The sequence below is a fragment of the Ovis aries genome, chromosome 2 (genome assembly GCF_016772045.2).
Source record: "Ovis aries strain OAR_USU_Benz2616 breed Rambouillet chromosome 2, ARS-UI_Ramb_v3.0, whole genome shotgun sequence".
NCBI classification, from domain to species: domain Eukaryota; kingdom Metazoa; phylum Chordata; class Mammalia; order Artiodactyla; family Bovidae; genus Ovis; species Ovis aries.
In genome coordinates this window covers 165,616,793-165,644,262 of record NC_056055.1, presented here as the reverse complement: position 1 = coordinate 165,644,262, position 27,470 = coordinate 165,616,793, and the positions used below count along the sequence as shown (strand labels likewise).

General features: G+C 37.2%; 1 protein-coding gene across 5 annotated transcripts in view; it reads right to left on the bottom strand.

Moving 5' to 3' along the window:
- The window catches only part of ZEB2 (zinc finger E-box binding homeobox 2), a 132,548-nt gene that overhangs the window by 15,000 nt on the left and 90,078 nt on the right, over positions 1–27,470 (bottom strand). For 4 of the 5 annotated variants that reach the window (XM_027964981.3, XM_042243916.2, XM_060410055.1 and 1 more), the window contains 3 exons: positions 22,894–22,965; positions 1,297–1,485; positions 389–603 (listed from right to left, as the gene is read on the bottom strand). In XM_027964981.3, the coding sequence (XP_027820782.1) occupies positions 389–603; positions 1,297–1,485; positions 22,894–22,965 (476 nt within the window). The remainder of the gene's footprint in view (positions 1–388; positions 604–1,296; positions 1,486–22,893; positions 22,966–27,470) is intronic. The other variant, XM_060410053.1, reaches the window with a different exon arrangement.

The following is a 27,470-nucleotide window of genomic DNA, read 5'->3' as shown; positions in this document are numbered from 1 at the left end:
GACTTAGATTTTACATTAAAAAAAAACTAAGTAAAACTAGGTGAAAAATGGAATTAAAATTGCTGAGATGTTTAATAATGTATAATTAAAATGCTACAATTTCATTCACTTTTTGTGGAACATAAAAATGAAACTAAAGTCAAGTTAAAGTGCAAATAAAATTTCTAAATTAGAAATTAACACACTCATTCGATCGTGAACATAAGACTATTAAATCATATTAGAAGAGACCATCAAAAAATCATTTAGACCTCAATTAAAGCTATTACCATTAAAAGATCTGCATCTTCAAAATGCCATGAAAAATTAATAATGATTGCCAATCAAAGCAATATCGTTTCTCTAAGGGGTTATTATAGAAAGAAATCACTTAAAACCAACCCCCCACCTGATCTGTCCCTGGCTTGTGCGTCACCATATGCCGCTCGAGCTGGGTGCGGTAGGCAAACGTGTAGCTACACAGAGGGCAGGAAAAGTTCTCCTCATTCTTCTCGTGGCGGTACTTGATGTGCTCCTTCAGTGATGTCAAGCGCTTGTAGCCCCGGTCGCAGTAGGGGCAGGTCAGCAGTTGGGCAAAAGCATCTGGAGTTCCAGGTGGCAGGTCTGTAGCCGAGAGACGAGAGGGAGAGAAGCAGGCCAAAAGGTCAGTAAATCAATGGCAGCTAATGGGCTGACTGCCCGGGATGGTATGACAGGAATCACTGCAATCTGCTCCACGAGGGTGCCATCGGCGCACACGGCCTCCGTGCACGCCAGTCCCCTTGCACACCCAGGACAGACTTGTCGGCATCAGCTCACACTGCGCTGGAAAATTAATTAATTACTGGAGCATTTGGGGGGGAAATTTAAACAGCTGATAAATGAGGAAATTCTCTTTAGGTGACTGACAGTTCGTAGGAAACCTTTAGTCACAGATGACTCAGGGATTCACGGGGTGAAGGAGCTTTTCGGGTACCCGTACAGAAGAACAAAAGGTGAGGGTCAGAATCTCTAAACTTTTTTACCCCCTCAAAAGTGAAATATTTCGGAAAGATAGGAATCCATGTAGATATTTTTATCTCTTAGAAATAGGCTCTAATTGTTCTTGTTCTTTATTGGATGTACAGATGACACAAATTTGCTGACAAAAAAATTTCACAATACCCTAAAATTACAGTTCTAATCTTTGCTCATGAAATTCCATGCCTCTGCAGCTGTTCTTCAAATTTTAAGGTAAACACCCAGGCATGTAGTGCATTTGTAATTGTAACAGCTGCAGAGGTCAGCGTCGTGGCTAAAAATGAATTACAGCCTCACCATTTTCTTCCTGCCCATTGGCCTCTGGCGTGCCAAGGCGAGACAGCTCCTCGGGGGCTTCTGGGTAAATGATGGCTGTGTCACTGCGCTGAAGGTACTCTTCGATGCTGACTGCATGACCATCGCGTTCCTCCAGTTTTCTTTTGGCAAAGTATTCCTCAAAGTCTGATGTGCAATTTGCATTCTTAACTGAAATGGTAAAGAGGAGAAGAAATGTCTTTTCAGGGCCTTCTTCCCAGGAGCCTCCATCTGCCTACATCACCGTAAGACACACGGTCTTGCAGAAAGACTGCAAATACCTAGTTTATTTGCAGGAAGTGTTGCTGATGACCACTTACTGATCGAATGGTTATTCTCCTAATATATGGGAAAAAAAGGAGGACACTTTGCTCTAAGTTAAATAGGCATATTTTATTTTCCTCTTCCTGGAAGACTAGTCTGTGTGCTTTGCAAAGAATGAAAGAAATTTTAAAATGTTTTTCAGGGAAAATGAAAAAAAGAACTATATGCTAAGATCCATAAACATGGGAGATAATATGAGCTCAAAGCTACTTTAATAATCTCTATAAAACTTTCTTTTTTTTAAAGAAAGGTGTATTTAATTTTTTATAGTCCACTAAACTTAATGTTCCTAACCGTGTATACATTCTGTTGCTAAATGTAAGCTTTTAACCCTCCACTCTCTGAACATCACAGACCACCAGGACTACACAGTTCAAGAGAGATGCAGAAGGATGGATATTCCTGGAGAGATAATAATGAGCCTTTGTTAAAAAAACATTCAAGGAATGTTGGAGTTTATCTTTTCTTAAAATTTCAACGTTTAGCTCAATATTTTAAAGCTGCTGAAAATAAAATTAAGCTCACACTGATAGAAATAAAAAGTAACAGATCGAATTAAGAAACCGGCTATCTTGCAATGTGATTTTGATATGACTTTTAACTTTTATGACTCTGTATCCATGACATGAATAACAAGTGTAAAGCAATGTTAGCAATTTGTGTACCAAGACTGTATACTGGAAACTACTAGCTATGTTTTTGGAGAAGGCAATGGCACCCCACTCTAGTACTCTTGCCTGGCAAATCCCATGGATGGAGGAGCCTGGTAGGCTGCAGTCCATGGGGTCGCTAGGAGTCAGACACAACTGAGCAACTTTACTTCCACTTTTCACTTTCATGCATTGGAGAAGGAAATGGCAACCCACTCCAGTGTTCTTGCCTGGAGAATCCCAGGGACGGGGGAGCCTGGTGGGCTGCTGTCTCTGGGGTTGCACAGAGTCGGACATGACTGAAGCAACTTAGCAGCAGCAGCAGAAGCAGCTATGTTTTTAAAATAAGCTGTGGCTTAAATATCCTAAGTAAAAACTTTTATGCATAAGTCAGTGTTGGGAAAGTGGGTGCCACATTGTGGCTACCAGAAGTAAGTGAAGAATAATCCTTTGCTAGTACAATCCATGGTGGGGCTATACTTTCATAGTTTTTGAGGACAGTAAACCTTGATCTCACTACATTCTTCATCTCACCTTCTCTGTCATAAAAGATACTATAGTATTGATATTTGTCATCCTAATTCTCCCTGGCAATTTGTGGCAGGGTGATGTTCAAGCAAGCCAGTCAATTTTTATTTTTGGCTTTTACTGTTATGAACGTTTATGAGAAGACTAGAAAGTGGAACCTTCCATTAATCAATAAATATTTACTGAATGCCTGGTATGTGATAGGCATCATGTTTTGGTTTGATTAGCAAAAAACAGATCCAGCCTCATTCTTCAGGAAGCCATGAAAATGATCAATACAACTGATATTGTCTCAAAAGTAGATATAATATTACAAACTCAAATAAGTGTTATGAAAGAAAGTTACACGGTGGTATTACAGAAGTAACAGGGGGACTTGACAGGGACCTGATGGAGCCTGAAAGATCAGGAAAGCCTTAACTGATCATGAAGCACGAAGTTAACTGACTTTAGAAGCTAGCGTAGAACAGTGGTGACTGGAAAGAACATGGAGCATTTCAGAATCTGAAAGGACATTGCTGGAGTATGGAGAGAAAGAGGGAGCTTGATGTAAGGGTAAAGAGGAAGGTAGGGACCAAACCCTGCAGTGTGTGCTAGTCCTGTTAAGGATCTGGATTTTCTTCTGAGAGAAGCAGGAAGCCACTGAAAGATATCAAGCAGGAAAGATGTTGGGGTGAAATTATCGGTTATCTGCATTTTCAAATGACAACCCTGGTTATAGTATGATACGGACTACAGGAAGAGGAAAGTAGACCCTGGGAAACCAGTTAGGAGTCTCTTACCATTGATTGGGCAAAAGATAAAGGTTAAAAAAAAATGGTGAGGGAGATTATAGGAAGTGGTTGGATTAGATTTGGGGAAAGCTTGGATGTGCCAACGAGGGAATGGTGAAGATCCCCACCCCTCTTAGGTTTAGGCTTTTCAAATTTGATAGATGGTTAAGCGACATCAGCAATGCAGGAAGCACAGGCATTTTAAAAAGATTTGAAACTATGAATAAATACATTGGATCAAATAAAAGGAAACTGGGAGCATTGCACTTTGTAGCCTATTAAACTAAGTGCTAACAATCTGAATATTGTGATCTCAAACGTTTCTCTTTTGCCACTCTAACTTCTGTTAATTTTAACAAGAGCAATGGTCTAATTCCAGGACCTGTATTTCCTTCAAATAGAGGTTTGGAAAGTGTAATAGTAGATTAAGATTTTGTATCTTGAAATTTTGCTTAAATCTTCTCTTAGTATCTTCAGTCTTAACATCTTTTCTAAGTAGAATGGACATTGATTAAGATCACTTTCCCTCTGATCTATTCATGCTGCCATGGATGTTTTCCAAAGGATACTTGGTGATGACTGGGATGGTATCATTTAACTTGCACCGTTAAGTCACTAGGGAGGTATGAAGGAAATGCCAGCTTGCACAAACTATTTATTCATTGTTTTGGATCATCAAATAACTTCAGATCTATCAAAAGTCACCTTTTGTTTTTTAAGTTCGAGAAAAGATAAAGGGGACAATATGTGTGGATCCAAAGTGAACCTTTTTTGAACAACTTAACTGATTTGATCAGGGATTGACTTCTTTATTAGCACCACGGCAGTGGTAAGGTGGTAAGGTGGTAGTGATTTTCTAAACTCAGATCTAGTTAAACATTGTTAAATGTTTAAGACACGATTTATTTTAATTTTTCAAGAACATTGTCCCACTTGAAGATCCTTAGTGTAACCTAGCAAACATGGATAGATATACATTTAATATCACCCTAATTTTATCCTGATATTTCAGCAAGTATTTGAATTATCTGGCTATCTTTGCATGAATTTTTATTTGCATATGAATGTTTCCATCAGAAATGTAATCAAATGCAAATTCAATTGGATTTGCATTAATAGCCTTTCGGCTTAAAAGAGGAAAATTCTGATTTTTCTGGATAGGCAAACTAAACTGCATCTAGATACACTACTGGTATTTGGAGAGGCAATTCATTTGGTAAATCAAATCTGGCCATACTAGATTTCTATGTGAAGTGTGACGGGGACAAAAGATATCAAATCATGTGCTCCTGTTAAGGATCATCTTTGATCATCTTTGTAGCCTGAGAATCAAATATATTGTCTAGAAATTAGTAGGCACTCAAGAATCATTTATGGAATGAATCTGGAATAAATTATGTCCTTAACACTAATCTTGGTGCAGAAGTCTTCGAAAAAAAGTTAGGTGTAGGAACTTAGACCTACTATTCAAGTAATTGTAGAACAATTATTCGATAAACTGTGTAGTCGTGATCATAAGTACTTGCAAGAATTTGACAGGGCTCAGGGGGGTATTCAAAAAGGGTTTTGTGAAGAAAGCCAATCATTTAAATCTATCTGCTCTATCAGGATTTTACTTCATGTGGTACAGATATGCTATTCGTTATATATCTCAATATTTAGAGTCACTTAAGTGGGTTAGAGTCTAGCCTTCTATGAACTAGGTATAACCATCATGGATGTAATGTGATTTTCCCTAATCTTACTATGGATACTAGTAACATATGGTTACTAGTATATGGTTTCTCCACTCAGTACCACAACATTCTCCTTTGCTTGGGATGGTTCCCCACTGTCCCTACTGCTAAGATATATGGTATTCAAGGCAGCTGCCATGTTGTTGCATGATCCTGCTTCCCTAGATCCACTGGATTAATCTGCACCTGAAGTGAAGTGATCTCAGCTCTCCATCCTCTAGGTCAAACCATTGATTGGTCCAGTGGTAGTCAAGAATCCCACTGAGTTTCAGTCAATCCCTTTCCCATGATTTTAGGACTTGTTTCCAAAGAGAGCACCAAGGCAGATTTATATTTTCCAAGCAATTACAACTATATGATGTAGAATGAAAGAATTGATAAATCTCATGTAAAATAAGAAAATTTATGACGAGACAAAATGAAGCGGATACCTAAAGAAAAGCAGAGACAAGGTGACAAACTGTGACAGCAGCTTTCTAGCCACACTTATTCCTGAGGTCAGTCGGCTCCTGTATCCTCCCAGTGAGCAAGAAAATTCCCTCTTCTACTCTAGGCTACGTTGTGTTTCAGTCCCCTAGACTCCAAAACACCCTGATTGTTACCATTCTAGAATGAATGATGGAATTAAATTTTGGATACTCTCAAAATTGTTGGGAAAGAAAATATTTTGATTCTATTTGGAAGTCTGCATTTTTGCTTTTTACAAAGATTTTGTAATACTGCATAGCAGAATCAAGAGATGAGGTAGAAAATTTGCTAGAAAGTTATAAAATTCCTCACTGCATTTTTCTAGTCTAAAATCAACCTCATTTTCCTTTCTGTTTTTCTATAATCCTCTTCACTCCTCGATCTCCTTGGAAGAACTGCCAAAACACACTGACAAAGGATATTTGCATGGTATTTATGATCAAGCCATAGCAAAAATTCACAAGAAACCTCAAGTAATTTCTTCCTATACCTCTCCAGAGATTTTGCATTTAGTCCTAAAATTTACCCTGATGTCTTGCAAATATCTCAGCCTTCCCTAAGGTCTGGTAAACTTTCCTCTGTCCAAAAAAAGAACTTCATTAATTAAAAATGTTTCCTCATAGCCAAATGTGTTTTAATATTGTTAGGGTAACTTTCTAAGTCCCTTTAAGTCAGAAAAGCTCAAATTTCTTGTAAATATGTTGGTCACTCTTACTAATGTTGTTAATTAATAATGCTTTCATAAAAACCCTATGTCTATCTTAGATATTAATATTTTTGATAGATGATAAATACCAACATGGACTGACTTTTCAAATTACTGTCTAAAAACAAGCAATTAACCTCTTGAAATTAAATCTCTAAATAAAAAGATATTTATTGGTCTCTTTAATAAATCATTCAACTCCTGTTCCCCTCATAAATATTTCTTAAAGATTCTTAATACTCTTTTTAAAATATTTCTTTTCCTAAAATTATTTTTATTAGTCTTATTTTATTTTTTATAGCCATACCCCACGGCATGTGGAATCTTAGTTCCCTGACCAGGGATTGAACCTGTGCCCCCTGCATTGGAAGCATAGTCTTAACCACTGGAGCACCAGAGAACTCCTAAGATTCTTAATATGCTTACAAGCGGTTAACTTATAATGAGACCTTGATACTTGTTCCATCTCCTTTTTCTGTTTCTTTCTGTTTACTTTTATTCTCTCACCATGTACTTTCTTTCTTTGTTACAAGCATGTGTTCATGTAGGAAGACAGGAGCTCTATTAACGCTGGTCTATAACCCAGCATGATTTCACATTCATTAAGAAATTGAAGAAATATATTTGAATATTATGCTAAGCCATTTTAATAACTATCAAAATGAATGAATAATTCTTTTGGAAAAGAAAATTCTTTGGGGGGGTCTAAAAGAGCTGAAGCAAGTACCTATTAAAAAACTGAGTAGAATCATTCATCCATCCCTTTGTTTAGTAACTGTTTATTGAGTGCCTACTAGTACCAGAGCGTGTGTATAGGGATAGAACACAGTGATGGTGACTGAGAACTGCTTTTCTACTCTGTGATTCTCCTTTTTAGAGACAAGTACATAAAGTGAGTGTGATTCTGCAATATAGAGATATAAATACATAAATGTGTATCAGAGGAAAACAAATACAAACATACACACTTCCTTAGTATAAAACAGAAATTACGTATTTATAATATCTGCTTTTACTCACTTCAAATGTCAAGGCAAAGGGACCTGAATCTAGATAACTATATCTGTCACCTTTTTGAAAAATAAGCTCTCTTTAAACAACATTTTGAATGGTAGGAAAACACAGAAAATTATTTTGATTTAGTCATTTGTATTGAATTTTTTAGTTTAAAGAAAGCCCATATTCACATTTGTTGAATATAAATTCTCATGGCTACTTTGTTTAAAGTTGACTAATTAATGTAGGATACATATTTTATCATTAAAAATGGATGCATGACTTTCTGCAGAAGGCTTCCAGAATGCACACTGGCACCAAATATCTACAAGCAACCTTGAGGAAGATGATGTTATTCTCATTATATAGCCACACAAGCTGCCCAACAGAGCCTCCAGCTGCTACAGAGGTGTGTGTAAAGCCAGAAAAGTCTTGTCAAAAGTGACAAAGCTTTCTTCTCTTCTTGCGAATTACTACAGTGTCTGGACCGGTCTCTCCATGCCTTCTCTGACATGGCTTTCTCCTGCCAACACATGTTCAGATGCCAATGAGTGTTCCCCATGTATAAGAGCTTCAGGAGAGAAATTTCCGAGGGGATGGGACTCTGTAGTATTCTGCAGAATCAAATACCTCCCCCAACAGCAGGAAGCAGCCCAACTGGGGACAGTGTCTAATTTTAAAGTGAGGTGTTTTTTGTTCTTTTTTCTTACTTAGGGCATCATGAATATCCAGATTTAGAGACTACAAATCCTTTAGTAGTTTTGGTGGCTATGTATTCGTATGAAGACCACTCCTTTAAAACAAAAATCCCCAAGTTAGATAATATGTGTTTATCTTTCATATACCTGTGAAATCTAAAATTTTGGAATTGCTTTATTACCGAAAAGACTCAAACTATTTTATTACATTTTAGACAGCTTTATGAAGGATGGTATTTTTGCCCAGTAAGTCAGTGCTCTTCCATATGCTTTCAGTAGAGACACTTAAGGATGTTCCAGCACAGTGGTTTCAAAATGTGGTCCCCAGGTCGGCAGCATCAGTATCACTTGGGAACTTGTTCAAAATGTAAATTCTTGGGGTCCACCCCCAGACAGACAGGAATCAGCCATCTGTGTTTTAATAAGCCCTTCTGGGGATTCTGATACACGCCTAGTTTAAGAATTATTACTCTAGGAATTCAGTTCTCTGCCTCCCCTGGTTAAGTAAGGTATTCAGTAACATGGTTTGGGAAACAACACAGAATTAATTCTATGCCAAGGAGCCTTTCTGCCAATCTCAATCTGAGCTCATGCCCTCCTTCTACAGAATATCATCTGCATGTCTCAATTGTTGAATTTTTCCCATACATGATAATCTTTCCTTTACATGCCCACGAGCTAATAGAGGCACAGAGGGTCTTATTCACCTTTGTATCCCAATGCCTGGGTTTCCCAGGTGGTGCAGTGGTAAAGAATCTGTCTGCCAGTGCAGGAGGTGCAAGAGATTGTTGGGTCAGGAAGATCCCCTGGAGTAGGAAATGGCAACCTGCTCCAGTATTCTTGCTTGGAAAATTTCATGGACAGAGGAGCTTGGTGGGGTCGCAGAGTCAGACACAACTGAGCACGTGTGGATGCATTCTAGCATGGGGGACAGTGCCAGGCACACAGCTAATACTCAGTAATTGAAAGACTGCTGCTGCTGCTGCTGCTAAGTCATTTCAGTCGGGTCCAACTCTGTGTGACCCCATAGACGGCAGCCCACCAGGCTCCCCCGTCCCTGGGATTCTCCAGGCAAGAATACTGGAGTGGGTTCCCATTTCCTTCTCCAATACATGAAAGTGGAAAGTGAAAGTGAAATCGCTCAGTCGTGTCCGACTCCTAGTGACCCCATGGACTGCAGCCCACCAGGCTCCTCTGTCCATGGGATTTGCCAGGCAAGAACACTGGAGTGGGTTGCCATTGCCTTCCCCGAATTGAAAGATTAGACCCTGTTTAAAATAATTAACTTATTCATTTTGACTCAGCTACTTATGTTTTTTAATCTCAATATCTTCATCTATAAAATGAGCCAGTATATGCTTTCTAGGGAATCCTCAAAGTTTCAGAATTGCATCATTTCAATTAATTCTTTGCCCTAATCAATTTGCTTTTTATTCACTGCCTAGGCTTAGAGAGTTTTATCTGTATTGTTTTCAATTACAAACTCAAAGGAACACAGTTCTGATGGAGGACCCACATACACAGATTAAGGAAACATATTTTGGAGGCGCCTGGAAACCACAGACAACATCACAAATGAAACAGTGCTTATTAAATAGTGCTGAATGAATGAAGGAGGCACTCAAGAAGCTTGGGATATCTGTTCTTTCTTGTGGGGACTCTTGCTGTGAAGTGGAGATAGATGCTCCTAATCGCAAACAAAGCTTATAAAACTGCAGCATTCATTCACCAGGAAGTGACAGGTTCTTCCTGATGTACACAGGTTACAGTCTGAAAATGACCCTTCTGTCTAACCTGCCAAGTGCTATTTCTCTTTTTCTTGCCTCAGAATCTATGTCTTCCTCAGCTTTCTTTTAAAAACTCATTGTATGAAATTAACTAGAAAAAAATTTTTAATGATAATTTGCATGACAGATCTGACTAGAGGATGAAATTCTCCCAACCTATAAAACTGTGACCAATATTATACACAAGAAGAAAATGACATGCTTTAGAACAGCAGGACTCTCTCCTTGTTAAGTATTTAGGTAAATGAATTGTCTGATAAACTGGTAAATTCACTGTTACACAGTTGGTTAACACTATACATTTCACTCAGCTCTGGCCAAGAACTATTTAACCCAAGTGAAAGTGAAAGCCACTCAGTCATGTCCCATTCTTTGCAAGCGCATGGACATAGAGTCCATGGAATTCTCCAGGCCAGAATATTGGAGTGGATAGCCTTTCCCTTCTCCAGGTGTCCCATAAAGGGACACTCCAGGCCAGAATACTGGAGTAGGTAGCCTTTCCCTTCTCCAGGGGATCTTCCTAATCCAGAGATCAAACCCAGGTCTTCCGCATTGTGGGCGGATTCTTTACCAGCTGAGCCACAAGGGAAGCCCAAGAATACTGGAGTGGTAGCCTGTCCCTTCTCCAGTGGATCTTTCCAATCCAAGAATGAATGGAACTGAGGTCTCCTGCATTGCAGGCAGATTTTATTTTTTACCAACTGAGCTATCAGAGAAGCCCCCAGAAGAAACCGAGGTAATTTAAAGGTTTTAACTGAACTCCAATTAAGAGATACAAGAGGAATGGAAAGTTATAAAGCAAGAAGATAAAAAGGTACAAAAACATTCTCTTTTCTCCACTGTCTTCTATGCTAAAGATATGACACACACAATTTATGCTGCAAGAAGCCTAACCCATTGCAGCCTGCTAACCTTATCACTCTGATTATAATTTGGGGGGCACTGGGCTTCCCTGGTGATTCAGACAGTAAAGAATCTGCCTGCAATGTGGGAGACTCCAGTTTGATCCCTGGATAGGGAAGATCCCCTGAAGAAGGGAATGGCTACCCACTCCAGTATTTTGGCCTGGGGAATTCCATGGACTGTATACTGTATAGTCCATGGGACTGCAAAGAGGCGGACATGATTGAGTGGCTTTCACTTTCACTTCGCGACCCCATGGACTGCAGTCTACCAGGCTCCTCCGTCCATGGGATTTTCCAGGCAAGAGTACTAGAGTGGGGTGCCATTGCCTTCTCCGATCTTGCTCAAACAAGAGTTTAAATCTAGGTCTAGCTCTTCGCCTGGGATTCAATTGCTTCTGAGATCCCTGCAAAAGATCTTGTACACCTGAACAGAATTTGTGTTTCTATGCGGTACTTCAGGCAGAGAATCCCTGATCCCTCCCCTTCCCATCCTGCTCATACTCACAGATTATCTTAACATATTTTGTGAGGTATAAGCAGGACTGGCTATATAATGTGGGGGCTCAGTGCAAAACGGCGGCTAGAGTCCTTACCACTGAGTCACCTGGGAAGCCCCAAATGGCAGCAGCAGTACAGTATCAAGCCAAGGCTGAGGCCTTTCCGAGCACAGGCCCGTTTGCCTGCAGGCACCACATCCAGGACCCCAGACTCGGATCTAGAATCATGAGGCAGGAGCACTGAGAACCTCCCCATCCAGCGGCAACTTGCACAGCCCATGATTTTCCTTTTTTAATTCATTCTTCCCAGTAAAGTCTCATTAGAAGAAATGATAGGGTGGGTGGAGTCCAAAATTTCTAGTCTAATGCCCTCACTTAACAGATAAAAGGAAGGTATAGTGAAGCTAATGATTTGTAGAAAGTTACATAAATACTTTCTAGAAGAGCTGGGTAGAGAATTCATGTGTCCTAACTCAACCCATTACTCTTTGGACTACAGCATAATGAGTCAATATGAGAGAGAGAGAGAGAAAGAGAGACAACTCCACCTTTTTAGTTTTTATTCATGCCTGATTGGATATAATCTGAATGGGTCTTAGATGCTGAAAAGATTGCTCTGACATTATAAGTAGCTCTAAACAAAACATTATGACACCATAAAATTAATAGAGGAAGGCAATATAAATGCCAACTTCAATATAAAATATGACATTTTAAACTTCTTTTTCTCAATTTGTCTTTTCATGTCCTCCCTCTTCTGAATCCTATGCACTTTTAAAAAATTTTTATTAGAGGATAATTACTTTACAATATTGCGACGGTTTTTGCCATACATCAACATGAATCAGCCATAGGTATATATATGTCCCCTCCCTCTTGAATCCTCTCCCTTGTTTTATTTTTTGACTGAGTGACTGTATCTAAATCTACTGGGGTAGAATGGAAAAAACATCATGAAATTTCTTCAAATGTTTCACTTAAGAGACTTTTTTAAAATTTCCATTTAATACTTAGGGATTGTATTTTTCTCCTTTCTATATTTCCTAATTTGAATCATGTTACAAAAGGCACTCAGTTCAAAAATAACTTTATGAAACATCTTGCAAAGGAGAATTTTTATTAACTATTATGGTTTTAGTAAATAAAAAAAAATGTCTTAAGGCTTAATTTAGGACTAGAGACCAAGAATCACTTTATTCACGGTTCATTTTGCTTTCCCATTTCACATATTACTTGTTTATCCCCCCCACATGCTTAATGATGTCCTCCTACATGAGTTCTGCTTCTTCAGATTAAATGAAACTGTGTCATCTCTTGATAATATTCCATCCCTCACAAACCTTTCCAGCAGAGCCATTCTTGCTTTCATTTGTCTTAAAGCTCAGAGCAATACACGGAAGGGTCAAAATACTCCTTCATTCATACCACCATTTCAAATCAGAGTGCCTGTTTTATTAATTTGTTCATCACTTCTTTGTTTATTCATTCATGCTTTAATGTGAAAAGCAACCTGTTTATAAACTATCGAAGCTGTATAAACACTGCACCTACTGAGAGGAAATATGGAGAAGAGCAAACTTAACCTTGACCCTCAAAAAGCCTCCAGTCTGTAACTGTAATTTTTTTGAAGTCTTAGGTCATCCATTTTCACTATCATGTCTTAGGACACAACCTATACAGTTCAAGTGAAATGACACTTATCCCATGAAAATGTTTACCCCAGGCTGTCATTACTCTCATTCTGGGGAACTTCATTACCGTGCAGAATCGCAGAATCCCGGCTGCTTGGTGCTCTGACTTTCTCTAGTCCAAGCACAGGGATGGCCCGCCACGCCTGGGTATGGCCAACCCTGGGACAATGCCATCTTTCTGAGCAAAACTTGGAACTTTCACTCTCTGATTTCAGCCTGTTGCTCCATCCCATCATTCAACTCCTCATCTCCTGAAACAGGTAGTTCATTGTGATAATCAGACCCTGACAAGTCCCTAGGGCCATTTCACCCACTCTGATTTTGCCTGCCTCGGTTCACCTTGAATTTGGAAGTCACTTCCATTCCTACCCCCTGTTCTTGTATCATTCTTGCCTTGCCAAACTAAAATCCTATGTCCATTCCCGTACTGTCAATTGATGATCTCTTTTTCTCCCTACTTCCAAGAGTGCAACTTCTATGATGTGAATTCCATCAACTACCTAAAATTCAACCAAAGTCTCTCTACCATCATTCTCCCTTCTTCTTTTGATTTTATTGCTAGAAAAGATGTGTCTCTGCCCACAGCCAAGGCTACCATCTAAAGCTATTCCCTCACAACTCTTCTGATAAACTACTCCGTTTTTCACCTCAACTTCTTTTACATTTCAGCCTTTTCCTGTCTCTCTTTTGTACAAAGGCATGTTCAGCAAGCCTTTGTCCTGGAAAAAAACTTCCCTAAAATTTGCAGTCTCTTAAGTCACCTCCCTATTTTCATGTCTTTAGTACATACACACATATTTCTTATTTAGCTACCATTGTTTTACTCAGTTGAATATGTCATTAATGAAAGTGACTACTCACTGTATGTTTCATGACACCTAATAAAATGCTTTGCACTTTGTAGAGTCTCCCAAATTGATTACTGATTTAACAGCTGATGAGGCCATAATTATTCATTTGTAAATTTTACCTTCACATTATTGTAATTTTTGTCTTTCCTAATGGCATCATAAGATTTTGCATTTCTTAAGTATAGGATTATACCTTCTATTTCTTTTGTTTCTTTCTTGAACCTCAGTTCAAATTCTGCACACAACAAATACTATAAAAAGAATGAAGTGAAGTACTTTTGTGGTTGTTAACAAGTGACAAATATTATTTAATTATTATCTAGGATAGAAAGGAAAAAAATATGATTTCTTTTTTTAAAATAGGTGTGTTTAATTCTGAATTTAAAATGAACTCATTATTAATCAGTGCCAATATTTTTTATATGATCTCTGATACTAGTCACTGATCAAGTGAAGGAAAAATCTTTGACAGCTTTCAACATCTTTATACACAAATATAATAAATACTACTAAATCCTCTTCTACATTCAGAAAAAGGATGCTAGATAAAGATGAATGAGATAGAAAGCTAAGCTAGTCCTTCTTAATCTTCCTATTTTAACTTCAAATGCAGCTTTAGTGCAGTGAAAAGTAATTTGTCCTACAACTTGTCTGGGTAGTTTTCCAAGATGTCAAAGGAATTTAAATGGCTATGTCTCTCAAAATCAACTGGTTAGTCCTCCCATTACAAATTTGTTAAATATTGTATTTTTGGATTCTAGAGAAGTTAATGAGGAGCCAGTGTGAAGGGAGAAAATAGTTCAGAGTACATTTATCTCTCAGTGCATAAAAGTGGGTAAGTGTGGGACCTCCCTGGTGGTTCAGTGGCTACCAGTCCCGGCTCCCAGTGCAGGAGGCCAGGGTTCAATCCCAGGTCAGGGAACTAGATCCCATGTGACACAACTAAGACTCAGTACAACCAAAGAAATAAAAAATACTTAAAAAAAAATGGGTAAGCTTACTTCAGATGCAAACAAACCAGAAAAATAACCAAAAGAGGGTGAATACCTAATATTTGTTATATATTATACTTGGTACTTTAAAAATGATACACCATTTTGTTTGGTTAAAAATGATATACCATTTAATTGCTACAATCAGATTCTGTACACAAGGAATCATTAGTTCCACTTTACTGATGTACGATTGTAGAAATGAAGGCTTTTTATACTCAAGTTCATGAAACTAGCAATTGGTAGAGACAAAATTCAAATGTAGTTTATTTGACTCTAGAATCTAGAGCATCTGAAAATAACTTTTGTTTTTTTTATCTGTGAAAGCATTTATATATTATTCCTAAAATATTGAGAGTATGTTTAATGACTATTAGCTACAGTCAATACAGTTAGTTCTGTGGACAACAGTTTTCTTCTGTTATATAAAATTAAAAACTGAGACCTAAATTGGCCTTACCCAGTTCCTAGATGTTTGGTGTTTTCCTTTTCCCAGCAAAGGAAGGAAAGATGCAGGTGGTTATTAATAGCTCTTTATAACTAGAGTGCTAGATTGTCTGAGTAAATATAACTTTCACACATTCAAAGAGTAAAACATCAGGGACCTATTTAGGTCTTGATATGCACGTGGAAACACATTAATGCTAATGATCACCATGAACCTACGATAGATCCTTGTTACTACTAACATGTAGGCAAACTCATGTTTATAATGCTCCCAAGTTTTTCCATGTCTCCAATCTTCTTAGAAAATAGCTTTAAAAAATACACTCAAGAATTCTCCATAGTAATTTCATTCTGAATTTGAATTTGATTAACATCTGAAAGATGTAACGTTTGTTGCAAAAACTTATTCTTTATGTGTTAAAGCATACATTTTTCATTTTTTAAAACATTAGAAGCAGTGTAAAAACATTAAATGCAACATATAAAGTTATTACTATAAATCAGGGTTTGCAATGCTCTACTTCCAATACATTAATTTTGCTGTGCTGCTAATGTAACTTTGTTGTAAAAAAGTAGTGACATACTACTCTTACTTCAGGGACTTAAATCCTGGTTTTACTTTCTGAAAATACTGGACTTAATCTTCATCGCAGTATGTGATGTCCTTGCCTATTTTGACTTCTCTTTTCAGAGTCCATTTCTTCTCCACCTAACATTTGTTCATTCATTCATTCATTTTACCAGTTTATGATGCATACCATGTGTCGCTGCTGTACTTTGGAACAAACAGGGAGTAATCCTTTCATTAAAGCAAATATTTGGGGGGCACATACTAAGGCCAATACATACATTGTTTATTTAATTGCCTTAACAGCCCTATGAGATACATACCATGTTAATATATCCCTATTTTATCGCTTAAGGAATTGCTTTTCTCTATGAAATTAACTAGGTGAAATGTGTGCAAACAACATAAAGAGGAACAACTCAACATGCTAAAATTAGTGGTGTGCACCTGAGGGCTGTGGGATTTCAGAGAAGGAAGAGATTGATGTGGTCTGAGGTGTTCAAGGATGACCACATTAAGGAAATGGGAGGTGAGATGGCTGTGAAGAACAGAAGAGTAGGCAGAATTCGGATAACCGGAGGAAAGAGAGTTAGAGATTAAGGTCTCAAGAGACAGCATGGGGAGAGATTGAAATGTAGTATAAATGTGATTCTTATTTGACATTACCAAGGGATTTGGTCTGACAAGAGTGTAACACTGGTGAGACGTGATGCTTCTCAATGCCTATCTGAAGAAATGTGGAGTTTGTCTTTTAGGTACTGGGGGACTATTAAAGATCTAAGAAGGGAATTTGGACCATGAGAAATGGATTCTAGGAAGAATGTGGACTGACCAAATAGAAGAGCACATGAAGGCCAGAGGCCAACCAAATGTGACTGAATCTTCCTTATCTGCAGGATTGGAATAGAGGAAGATGAAAATGTCTAATGTTCTCAGACAGGTGTCAAAACTATTTCAACCTGTAAATATAAAAGAAAAGCCCAAGTGTTGTTTTTCTGTCATTCATGCTCTCATTTCTTCACATACTCTTTCTGACTCAGGACCATTCTAGGATCTGTGGTGAGAAAGTGACCAAAATTCCACATCATTACTGCTTTCAAGCAGCTTATAATCTAATGGGGAGAAACACATCTGCGGGTGACTAAGTATAATATGAGAGAGAATAACTCTCAAAAGGATGAGTGGTAAATCCTGGAAAAGAGAAGGTCAGATGGCTTCCTGGTGGAGATGGCCTTTAAGAATGCGTGTGATGTTGTCAGGCTAAGAAAGAATGAGTGGCTTTCTAGGCAGAAGGGAAACAATGAACAAAGGCAAAGGAGGATAAAGGGTCAACAATCTTTCAGGGCTGGGGCATATTCTGGGAAGTAGTATTGAAGGCAAGATGGGGTTAGATCATGGAAGGTGCCGAATCAACTGAAATGCTGACTCATTCTGAAAGCAACAAAGAGATACAAGGCTGAATATGAACTGAAGAAGGGAAGGAAGTTATCCATTTGCCCTGTGTTTGGAAAACAACTTCAAACTTTGTTTGAAGAATGGATTAAAGAAATTGGGTATTGAAAATAGGGAGCCTAGTAAAATAGGTATTATAATAGCTCAAATGAAAGGTGAAAATTTAAATTAAAAGAGTGAAAAAATGAGCAGATTAATAAAAGTGGTATCTAGTATTTGTGATAGTGGAATTGACAAATTCTTTAATTAAGTGAAGTGTGTAGGAGTCAAACATGATACCATACTTTCTAGCACGATCAGCTCTTCAGAGTGGGGAAAAACCTTCTGAGGGTAAAGGATATGTTAGGTGATTTAGAGCCAGAAAAACATCTATTTCTGCTTTATTGACTATGCCAGAGCCTTTGACTGTGTGGAACACAATAAACTGTGGAAAATTCTGAAAGAGATGGGAATACCAGACCACCTTGACCTACCTCTTGAGAAACCTGTATGCAGGTCAGGAAGCAACAGTTAGAACTGGACATGGAACAACAGACTGGTTCCAAATAGGAAAAGGACTACGTCAAGGCTGTATATTGTCACCCTGCTTATTTAACTTATATGCAGAGTACATCATGAGAAATGCTGGGCTGGAAGAAGCACAAGCTGGAATCAAGATTGCCGGGAGGAATATCAATAACCTCAGATATGCAGATGACACCACCCTTATGGCAGAAAGTGAAGAAGAACTAAAGAGCCTCTTGATGAAAGTGAAAGAGGAGAGAGAAAAAGTTGGCTTAAAGCTCAACATTCAGAAAACGAAGATCATGGCATCTGGTCCCATTACTTCATGGCAAATAGATGGGGAAACAGTGCAAAGAGTGGCTGACTATTTTTTGGGCTCCAAAATCACTGCAGATGGTGACCGCAGCCATGAAATTAAAAGATGCTTACTCCTTGGAAGGAAAGTTGTGACCAACCTAGACAGCATATTAAAAAACAGAGATATTACTTTGTCAACAAAGGTCCGTCTAGTCAAGGCTATGGTTTTTCCAGTGGTCATGTATGGATGTGAGACTTGGACTATAAAGTAAGCTGAGCACAGAAGAATTGATGCTTTTGAACTTGGTGTTGGAGAAGACTCTTGAGTCCCTTGAACTGCAAGGAGATCCAACCAGTCCATCCTAAAGGAACTCAGTCTTGGGTGTTCATTGGAAGGACTGATGTTGAAGCTGAAACTCCAATATTTTGGCCACCTGATGCGAAGAGCTGACTCATTTGAAAAGACCCTGATGTTGGGAAAGATTGAAGGCAGGAGGAAAAGGGGATGACAGAGAATGAGATGGTTGGATGGCATCACTGACTCAATGGACATGAGTTTGGGTAAACTCCAGGAGTTGGTGATGGACAGGGAGGCCTGGCGTGTTGTGGTTCATGGGGTCGCAAAGAGTTGGACACGACTGAGCGACTGAACTGAACTGAGGTGATTTAGATTTTATTCCCAAATCTGTATTAATTAGCTATGTGGGATTTTTTCCTACAGTTTCCTCAGCTATCAAATTACAGTCAAGGAATTGTTTCATGGTATAACTTTCAATTTTCAAACTCTGTGATTCAGTTCCACTAAGTCCTTCCCACTAGTTCTTACAGCTTTAAACTCAGCAGACTATACTAGGAAGGAGCTACTTTTAAATTCTAAAAGACTACTCTATCCACTGATATGAACTTGGTTAAATTCTACTATTTAATAGATTTGTACAGTTGAGTAGGAAATTCAGAGGTCTTTTCCTTACTTTCAGCTGGGAATGAAATTTGTGTGTTGAATATTCAGAAATAATAGAGACCTTTTCTTTGTCTTCTCTTGACAACTTACTCCAGCTAATAACAACACTTTTTATCAGAAAATATGCTTAACCTGTTTAAGATTTATCTATGACAATGTCTGTTTGTTCTGCTTTAATTTAAAAAGAAAAAAAAATGGTACCTGATATAAAAGAATTTCATATTCATTCTTAATAAAAACCTGTTTGTTGAGACTATTAATTTTAAGGCACTGTCATAGACAATGTGGTAGTCTCAAACCAATCCGTGTTCTCAAAGTTTGCAATTTAATTTGGAAAAAAACAGCACATTAAGTAATGACACTCTATAGCATCTACAGCAAGTTTAACTGATTTGTTCTATAAGAGTTCATTGGAGGAAGATATCACTACAGGTTGGATAGCTAAAGAGGAAGGTCTGCCAATAGCAGGACTTAGGTGGGGAGAGAGAGATGCTCCATGACAGGCAACTTCAACCATTAAAGATGTCTTATTTCAATTCTACATGTTTTAGTATCCAAAATGATGCTAAGGATAAGAAGCAGTAAACTTATGGTTGGGAAGAGATATGTGTTTATTCTCTAAAAGGCCAGAGTTCTAAACTGAGGATCACCAGTAAATTCCGAATTACCAACTCCAGTTATTTGCTCAGGATTCTTTCAGTTGCAGTTATTTGAATCTTTTGATTCAATTGACCATTGTATATGTTCCAAACTTTCTTTGCTGTCTGGCTATTTAATATTTTTCCATCTCTTAGTCTTTTTTCTTTTAATGAATTTGATTTTTCTTCTAACCCACCAGAAGCCCTGGCGTCAGCTTTCTACCAATTTCAGTAAATACACTCTGAATCATAAATGTTTTAGCCCATGATGTTAAATACATCTGAAAATATCTGCATGGCTCTCAAATCTTTCTCACCCTGACTTCCTGGGTTTCAATTCCTCATTTCCAAAGAATACATACATACATATATATATATATATATATATATATATATATAAAACTTTTATATGAAAATACTTGTCTAAAGACAAGGTCAAGTTCTTTTCCAAACTGGGTCTCTTTCTTGTTTATCTAGAAATAGTATTTGCCATGTTCTAAACATGCAGATGTGTAATCTTGAAGCCATTTTGATTCCATTACCCAGAAAATCTATCGGTTGTGAAGAAGTCAGGTTACGAATTTCACCACCGTCACTACCCGAGGACAGGCTTTTTTGTCGCTTCACACCTGAATAACTACAAGGATTTCCAGTTGGTCTCTCAAAGTCTAGTTTTTATTCACAGAAATCATGGTAGTTTAACATGCCCTGAACTCTTTTCTCTGTTGCTTTACATTCTCCATTTACTTTTAACTTACATGTCCAGATCATTTCCCATGAATTGCCTCCTAAAACTCCCTGATTCAGCCAAATCTTCTTTCTCACTATGCTCTAAATAGATATTACAATTTGCTTCCCCTGGCCCACATGCTCCTGTCCTGCTAGAAAGGCCTTCCTCACTCCTTCATGACTATTAAAGATGAACTTAGTCCAAATTTCACCTTCTTCATGAAATCTTTTCTGAATAGTCACCTCATAGAACCTCTCATAGTTCTGTGATTTGAAATAATTATGATTCTTACTGTTTGTGGCATGTTTGTCACATATTTTCACTTATCACTTATTATTTTTTCCTTGTGCTTTAGTCTCATCTTCCAAATTAAATAATAGTCACATCTAAGACTTCTGGCCTATCCTCAGCCATATGTGCACACAAAAGTGAACAGATAGAAGACACTGAATGAATACTTATTAATTTATTTATTGACAATACATATGAACTATAAGTAATAGTAAGTAGTATTGGAAAAAGGAAATCTTAAGGGTAGGTGAAGGAACATTCAAAATTCATTTTTAAATCTTCTGAATAGGAAGCATTTTTATTAACCTCACTTTAGACTTCAAATGAATGAAACAGCTAGTAAACTGTCATTCTGTGGACTAAATTTACTTTAGTGACACTTTAAACACCTATAAAGTTAATGAAATTAGAGTTTATTTATGCTTGAGGTTGAAATTTAACATTTGTCTTTAACAGGAAGATAAAGCCATTTTTGATCCCATGAGTTGGGACATTATAGAAAGTATCTCTTTATTGTTATGCTTTAATATGAAGCTATTTTGTCTAGTTTCTAGTTTACATGGTAATGGTACCACTGCAACACAGAATATTAAAACTAGAAATATTCTTAACAAGCAACCGATGTAACCTATTCATTTTTCAGATGTGGAAACCGAGAAGGGTAAGTGACCTGCCCAAGGTCACAGTCTAGTTATTGCCAGAGGTGTAGCTAGAAATTATGATTGTAGGTTCCTAATTCTATACCTGTTCCATAATCCCGTATTGTACAGTTTCAGTTTTGTACCTCATATCGACATTATTCAAATGAAGGAAAATTTACAATCGTCTTTAAAAAATTATTATTTCTCTTATTTTTCATCTACGAATGCAAATTAGTGCCTGGTAAGTTATTAATAAGAGCATTCTAAATAGAAGCACAGCATGAACCGTCTATTGTGATGTGTTTCAACATAAGGGAGATATGAATATCTTAATTATTTACATTTCTAAAGCTTCGTAAAACTGTGACTTTTTTTCCATTGGTGAGTTGAGTGGAAATAGCTATGTGATTTTTTTTTTCTTTTTTTTTAGATGATAACCTTATCCTGGGCACTACGATAATATTTGCCATGGTAGTATGAGGGATTGTTTGAAACACCAAAAATACTTAGCCTTATCTAGGAAAAAAGAGATAAACATAGTGAGTCAGCATAAATTTGCACTAGTGGCGTGAGAGGGTGTGAGAGGAGATGCTGTTCAGTTTTGGGGAAAGAACACGAAATGTCACAATTGTCCTGAAACTCTATTCTAGAGCAGTAGCCGAACAAAACAAAGCACTACCTACTACCTTCCTGCGGCAATTTTTTAACTTCATCAAAAAGAAGAGAAATTTACAATTCTCTATAAAACTTAGCCTGGAAAATATTATTTAGGGGAACTAGAAGGTACCGAGAAATAAAATGGAGAAAGAATAAAAAGGAACTCAGATGATCAAGTTTTATGAGGAATGCTCACAGAATTTTGGTTTGCCTTTCTATAAAAACATTTTATAATCTAAACTACACCATCTCATTTGAATCTCAATGACTAATATTAGTGGTGACTGGAAGTGCTCAGTCATGTCCAACCCTTTATGACCCCAGGGACTGGGATATTTCCCCGGCACAAATACTGGAGCTGGTTGCTATTTCCTCCTCCAGGGGATCTTCCTGACCCAGGAATCGAACCCACATGTCTCCTGCATTACAGGCAGATTCTTTACTGATGAGCCTATTATAGTACAATTTTCAAATTATATTCAAGCAATCTTTAAAAAAAAAAATTACTATCAAAAGTTTGCCTAACGAATGCTTCGAAAAGTTTTTTTTTTAATCCAGTCCAGTTTTCTCAACTTTCACAGGCAAATTAAGGATTTAAGAATAAAAGATATATTTGCTGAATAAAATATCAAACTGGAGAATTCTAATTTGAAACAATCAAGAGCCTTGTAAAGTCTGACTTAATTGTTAAGTCATGGACATACAAACGGATGGGGCAGTGCTCCTGCTCCTGACTCACTGAGTCCTCATGGTCTAGGACAAGCATGACCTTGGCGTGGAAACTTCCTTACCTGTACCATTGTTAACTGTGGTCTGGATCGTGGCTTCCGGCCCCATAGTGTCATAGTCTTCCTTCATTTCTTCTGTGGGGGAAAATTATCTTTAGCATTTGAAAATTGTAGAAAAGCTTACTATACTAAGCATGCCAACCACAGGAACAAGGAAGATTCTTTTCAAGGAAACAGAGAAAAGGCTTGTTGTAAACCTCTAAACAATAGCTTTGTTCAGGCAATTGAATGAATCCAATAGTGCTAGCTGCACAAGAACTTATTTACTTTAAGCATTACTGCAAGCTGTGAAAAACAGAGGTGCTTATTTGGGGCAAACGAAGGGCTTTTCTTCTGGTGGCAGTTCTAGTGACAAACAGGGGGAAAGATATTATTTTTTCAATAAGAGTCGAAAGCAACTAAGTATTTGCCCTGACAAAAAGGCACGCTGGCTGCTATAGCTCTGGTAATGCTGGATGGCCAGAGGCAAGTCAGAATTTTTTATTTTATTTTCATGTTTTTTTCCTCTCCTTGAAGTAGCTATGATGGTGCTAATCTATGCAAGCAAAATTTAAAAAAAAACCTAATTCTACATACCAGAGCTTTAAATGCCCAGTTTATAAAAAAGCATGCCAGAGGTACTGAAAACACCTGTTTCACTGTTTTATATAAACTTCTAAAACATATTTTCTTTATTCCTTTCCTTACCACTCCGTAAATAGCTTTATTACTTACCATTTATTCCCCAGTAGGGAATCATAGTCATTTTTGAGGAAAAACATATAGGTATAAGAACAGCTCAATGTTCTGATGAAAATATGTTACACTGAAGTTGAAGATTTATAAATGATAGAAGGTCATTTTCTAAAATTGTAATATCTTTAATTGGAAGAGTCTAGAAAGTAGAACTCTCGAATTTTCTGTTATCAAACTAAAGAATATGTGAGGGCAGAGAAGGACAGCTAACAGTTAAAAATCCTGCAAGTAAGTAAATTTAACATGGAATTTTAAAAATTGTAATTTTACAATAACAATACTAATGAGAATCAAACACGATCCAGGATAAATATCTCTCTGTGATAATCAGTTTGTTTCAAACAAGAGAAACTTTATAAATAGGACTCTGTGAATTCCCAAATTTATCCTGACCATTTTTGCTTATCACATTTCAGTCATAATTATTTGGTAGAAAAACAGATTCTAGCAAATGTTACAGCAAAATTAAAATATATGTTTTACAAGTAGTATCCTGCAGCATATCTGTTCATGGGATCAGAATTGAAAAATCATGAGCCTCTTAAGGTAAAATACACATATATAAATTAGGCTAATATAATGCCCCTGGGCATAATACTGGTCAGATAATTTGAATGATATTTGTTTAAATTCTATGACCACTTTAAATCAGTCTTGGCCCTGGACTTCTTTCTTATTTAAGAAACATTTTCACAGGGACATTTTGCATAAAACATTTAGGCGTTCAATATATAGCAATATTGTATTGTCAATTGTCATAATTGATTGGTTGAGAGGCTCCTTCATCTGATATTTTTATTAGTCTCTGCAAGGAATTAAATTAAGGTATTTCTGAGAAGTTCAGTACTAGATATAAATATAACTTTTGTGTCTTTCTTCCTCGCTCCTCTCATGTGATTTCTGGTAGCCAAGAATCAGAAGAATCATAAGTTTTCCATCTGAGAGATCAAGTCACTAAGGGGAAAACAGTTAACAGCATTTTTTTTTTTTTTTTTTGCATAATAGTGGTAATGTTCAAGATTTCTGCTGCACTTCCTTCCTCATTGTCATTTTCTTATGAAAAAGTAAAGAGAAGTTACAGGGGGTGGTTGCTTCCCAAATGATTAAATGTTGCATATTCACATGTGTAGTTGGCACTTAGTGTGTCCTGCGTTCTGTAGTAATACTTTAGCTACAACCCTCTTTTACCAAAGATTGTGCAACTGAGATGGTGTCATTTTTACCCAGAATGTACTCTGCTTCAATTTACTGAGCATCAAGCTTTTTGTTTTTTGAACATCAAGCTCAATTTATTAAAATGAAACACTAAGCCCTTTCAAGTATGTATTTGAAATGCTATTTATATGCCTATTTAATTAAGCTTCACAGGAATCCATATTCAGAAGGACATCATCATGTAGGTTAGGAGTATCCCCTCTGAATAAAAGGCACCCGTGGCTGTCTTTCTGCCTCACGCCTAACCTTAAACATTTTCCAAGACATCTATTACTCAGCATACTGCATCTAAAACCACATAGTACATTTGTTTTTAAAGCACTTGTAAAAGTTTGCATCTTCTAGTCACCCTTGGGATGAAGGTTTGTGAAAATAAAGAGCACTTTCTGCCACAAGATGAAGAATCCTTGAATAAGCAGAGAGAGGCCAGATGCAGGTGATTTATTTAAGTCTGTGTCAATGATAATGATGTCATGGTTTCCAGCACGCTGTGTCCACCCCATTGTGGGACGAAAGAATGTCAAGGACAATTCTAAACACAAAACTTTGATTGTGCTGGAACCGGAAAGGCACAGTAAGAACTCCACTGCGTTCTTCAGTGGAAAACCTGCATCCTGCAGACAAACGACAGAAAGCAGGGGAGAGAGAGCACAGGAGAGGGGGCTTATCTCAGAGTCAAGCTATGTGCTGAGGTATGGTGGTAGACAGGCAGGCACCAGGGATAAAACACTACTAAATAAAACAGCACCCGAATTAGAGTTATTGTCTATATTGTGTGTTTTGAACAATAAATAAGAAAAATATTTTATCAGAAGAAAAATGTGTTATCTAAGAGGCAGGATAAACAATGAGTAGCTTTTTAAGACCAATTTCTTTTCATTAGACATCAAGGCACCACATCAGAGCACTTTTGGAACAATAAAAAAAAAGAACAATAAATCATTACTAATCATTAGAACCAGACAGGTAATAGCCGGGTAACTTTCTTGGTCCAAGTAGCCAAATGAGATTAGGGATTTACATTTTATTTAATTATTGTGACTCCAGAATGCTAGTTTATTTACCATAAAGGTAAGAGCAAAGAACAGCCTGTTCATTTGTATCACAGGCACCATTAACTACAGGTGATAATAGAGTCTCTAATGCATTCATATGGATGATTGTATATTAAAACATTCAGAATTATGATCCATGACCAACACAAAAAGCTGCCATGATCACAGACCACTACAGCTTGACATGACTGTTTTGGCTGTTTTTCAATTATTGATCTTAATTTTTTAAAATTAAACTTTTTTTCCCAGAAGTTTGGAGCTGTCCATTTGTTATATCGTTATTAATTATTCCTTTAAGGGTGGAAATTCTAGTAATTGGTCCTTACCCTTGATTTCTAGATATTAAAATTTAAAGCATCAGAACATTCATTCTTATAGCTCTGCATATCTAGTTCATTAACAAATATGAATAGCTAACACCAGCTCATTTAAATAGTATGTCTTACATGAGTTCTCGCCACACTCTGTTTCTGTCACACTGCTCCCAAGAATCATTGGCTCTTATTATACATGTAAATGGCTATCATAAAAATAAAAATTTCATTTAAGATTGTTAATGACTTCTGCAGCAGTCAGACTTCCTTTAATGATCATCCTCGGCCCCTAATTAAACGTATTTATCTTTCAAGCATCTTTGGCTGAGTTCTCCCTCATAGTTGAAAATCTAAAACCTTAAGTCTTAATGGATAGAACGATAAATGTTTATGTGTGGGATTGCTGATACTCAAGAAGCCTTCACCGAAAGCAAAATTGGAAACAGAAAGAGTACAAAACTTGGCACAGTATGTTAAGGAAAACGAAAAACAAATACACTACACTCAAACTGCCATCGGTCTTTTTTTTCTCCTTTTCTTCACATTTAATTTTCTTTATAGTGGAAGTGCTTTTATTATCTCCCTTCTAGTATGCCAAACAATTACTCTGCCTACGTTCGATGTTTTATAGTCTGTGACATCACAATAGCATATAGGTAGACTCCTGTGCTTACTTATTTCCTTCCCACCCACTTCACCTATTTATAAAAATGCTATTGTTATGTATAGCATAAGGAAAAAAACAAAGTGGGGTAAATCATGATAGCTCTCATTGGGTCTTGGAACAGAGATTAAGGAGACACCAAGGTTTGAATTAGACGGGTTATTAAAATTTTTTTTAACAGGCCACCTTAGCAAGTAGAGATGAGCAGAAGGAGTTTACGGGGATATGACTAATGATTAATTCTCTTTTATTTTGTTAATCATTTCACACCTTGGTGATGTTTCATGAGTGAATTTTAGACCATGACAGTACCATTCTCACAGTGGCATCTGAAGTTTTAGTTTGAACATAATTTACCTTATTTTTATTATAGCTGGCCTTGGACCATTTCTACTTCCCCAGAGATTCCCACCAAACAGCAAGAATCATTATCGAGTACTTAGCTGTTAAATAATAAGAAAGCTACCTGACCAGGTAGAAGTGTGAAATCACATTCACACTTAATAAAAAGGAATGATTAGATGGTTGAATTACAATAGGAGGTGTCAGACAGACACTGAAACTACATTAAACTGACATTATTTGGTTTGTATCACT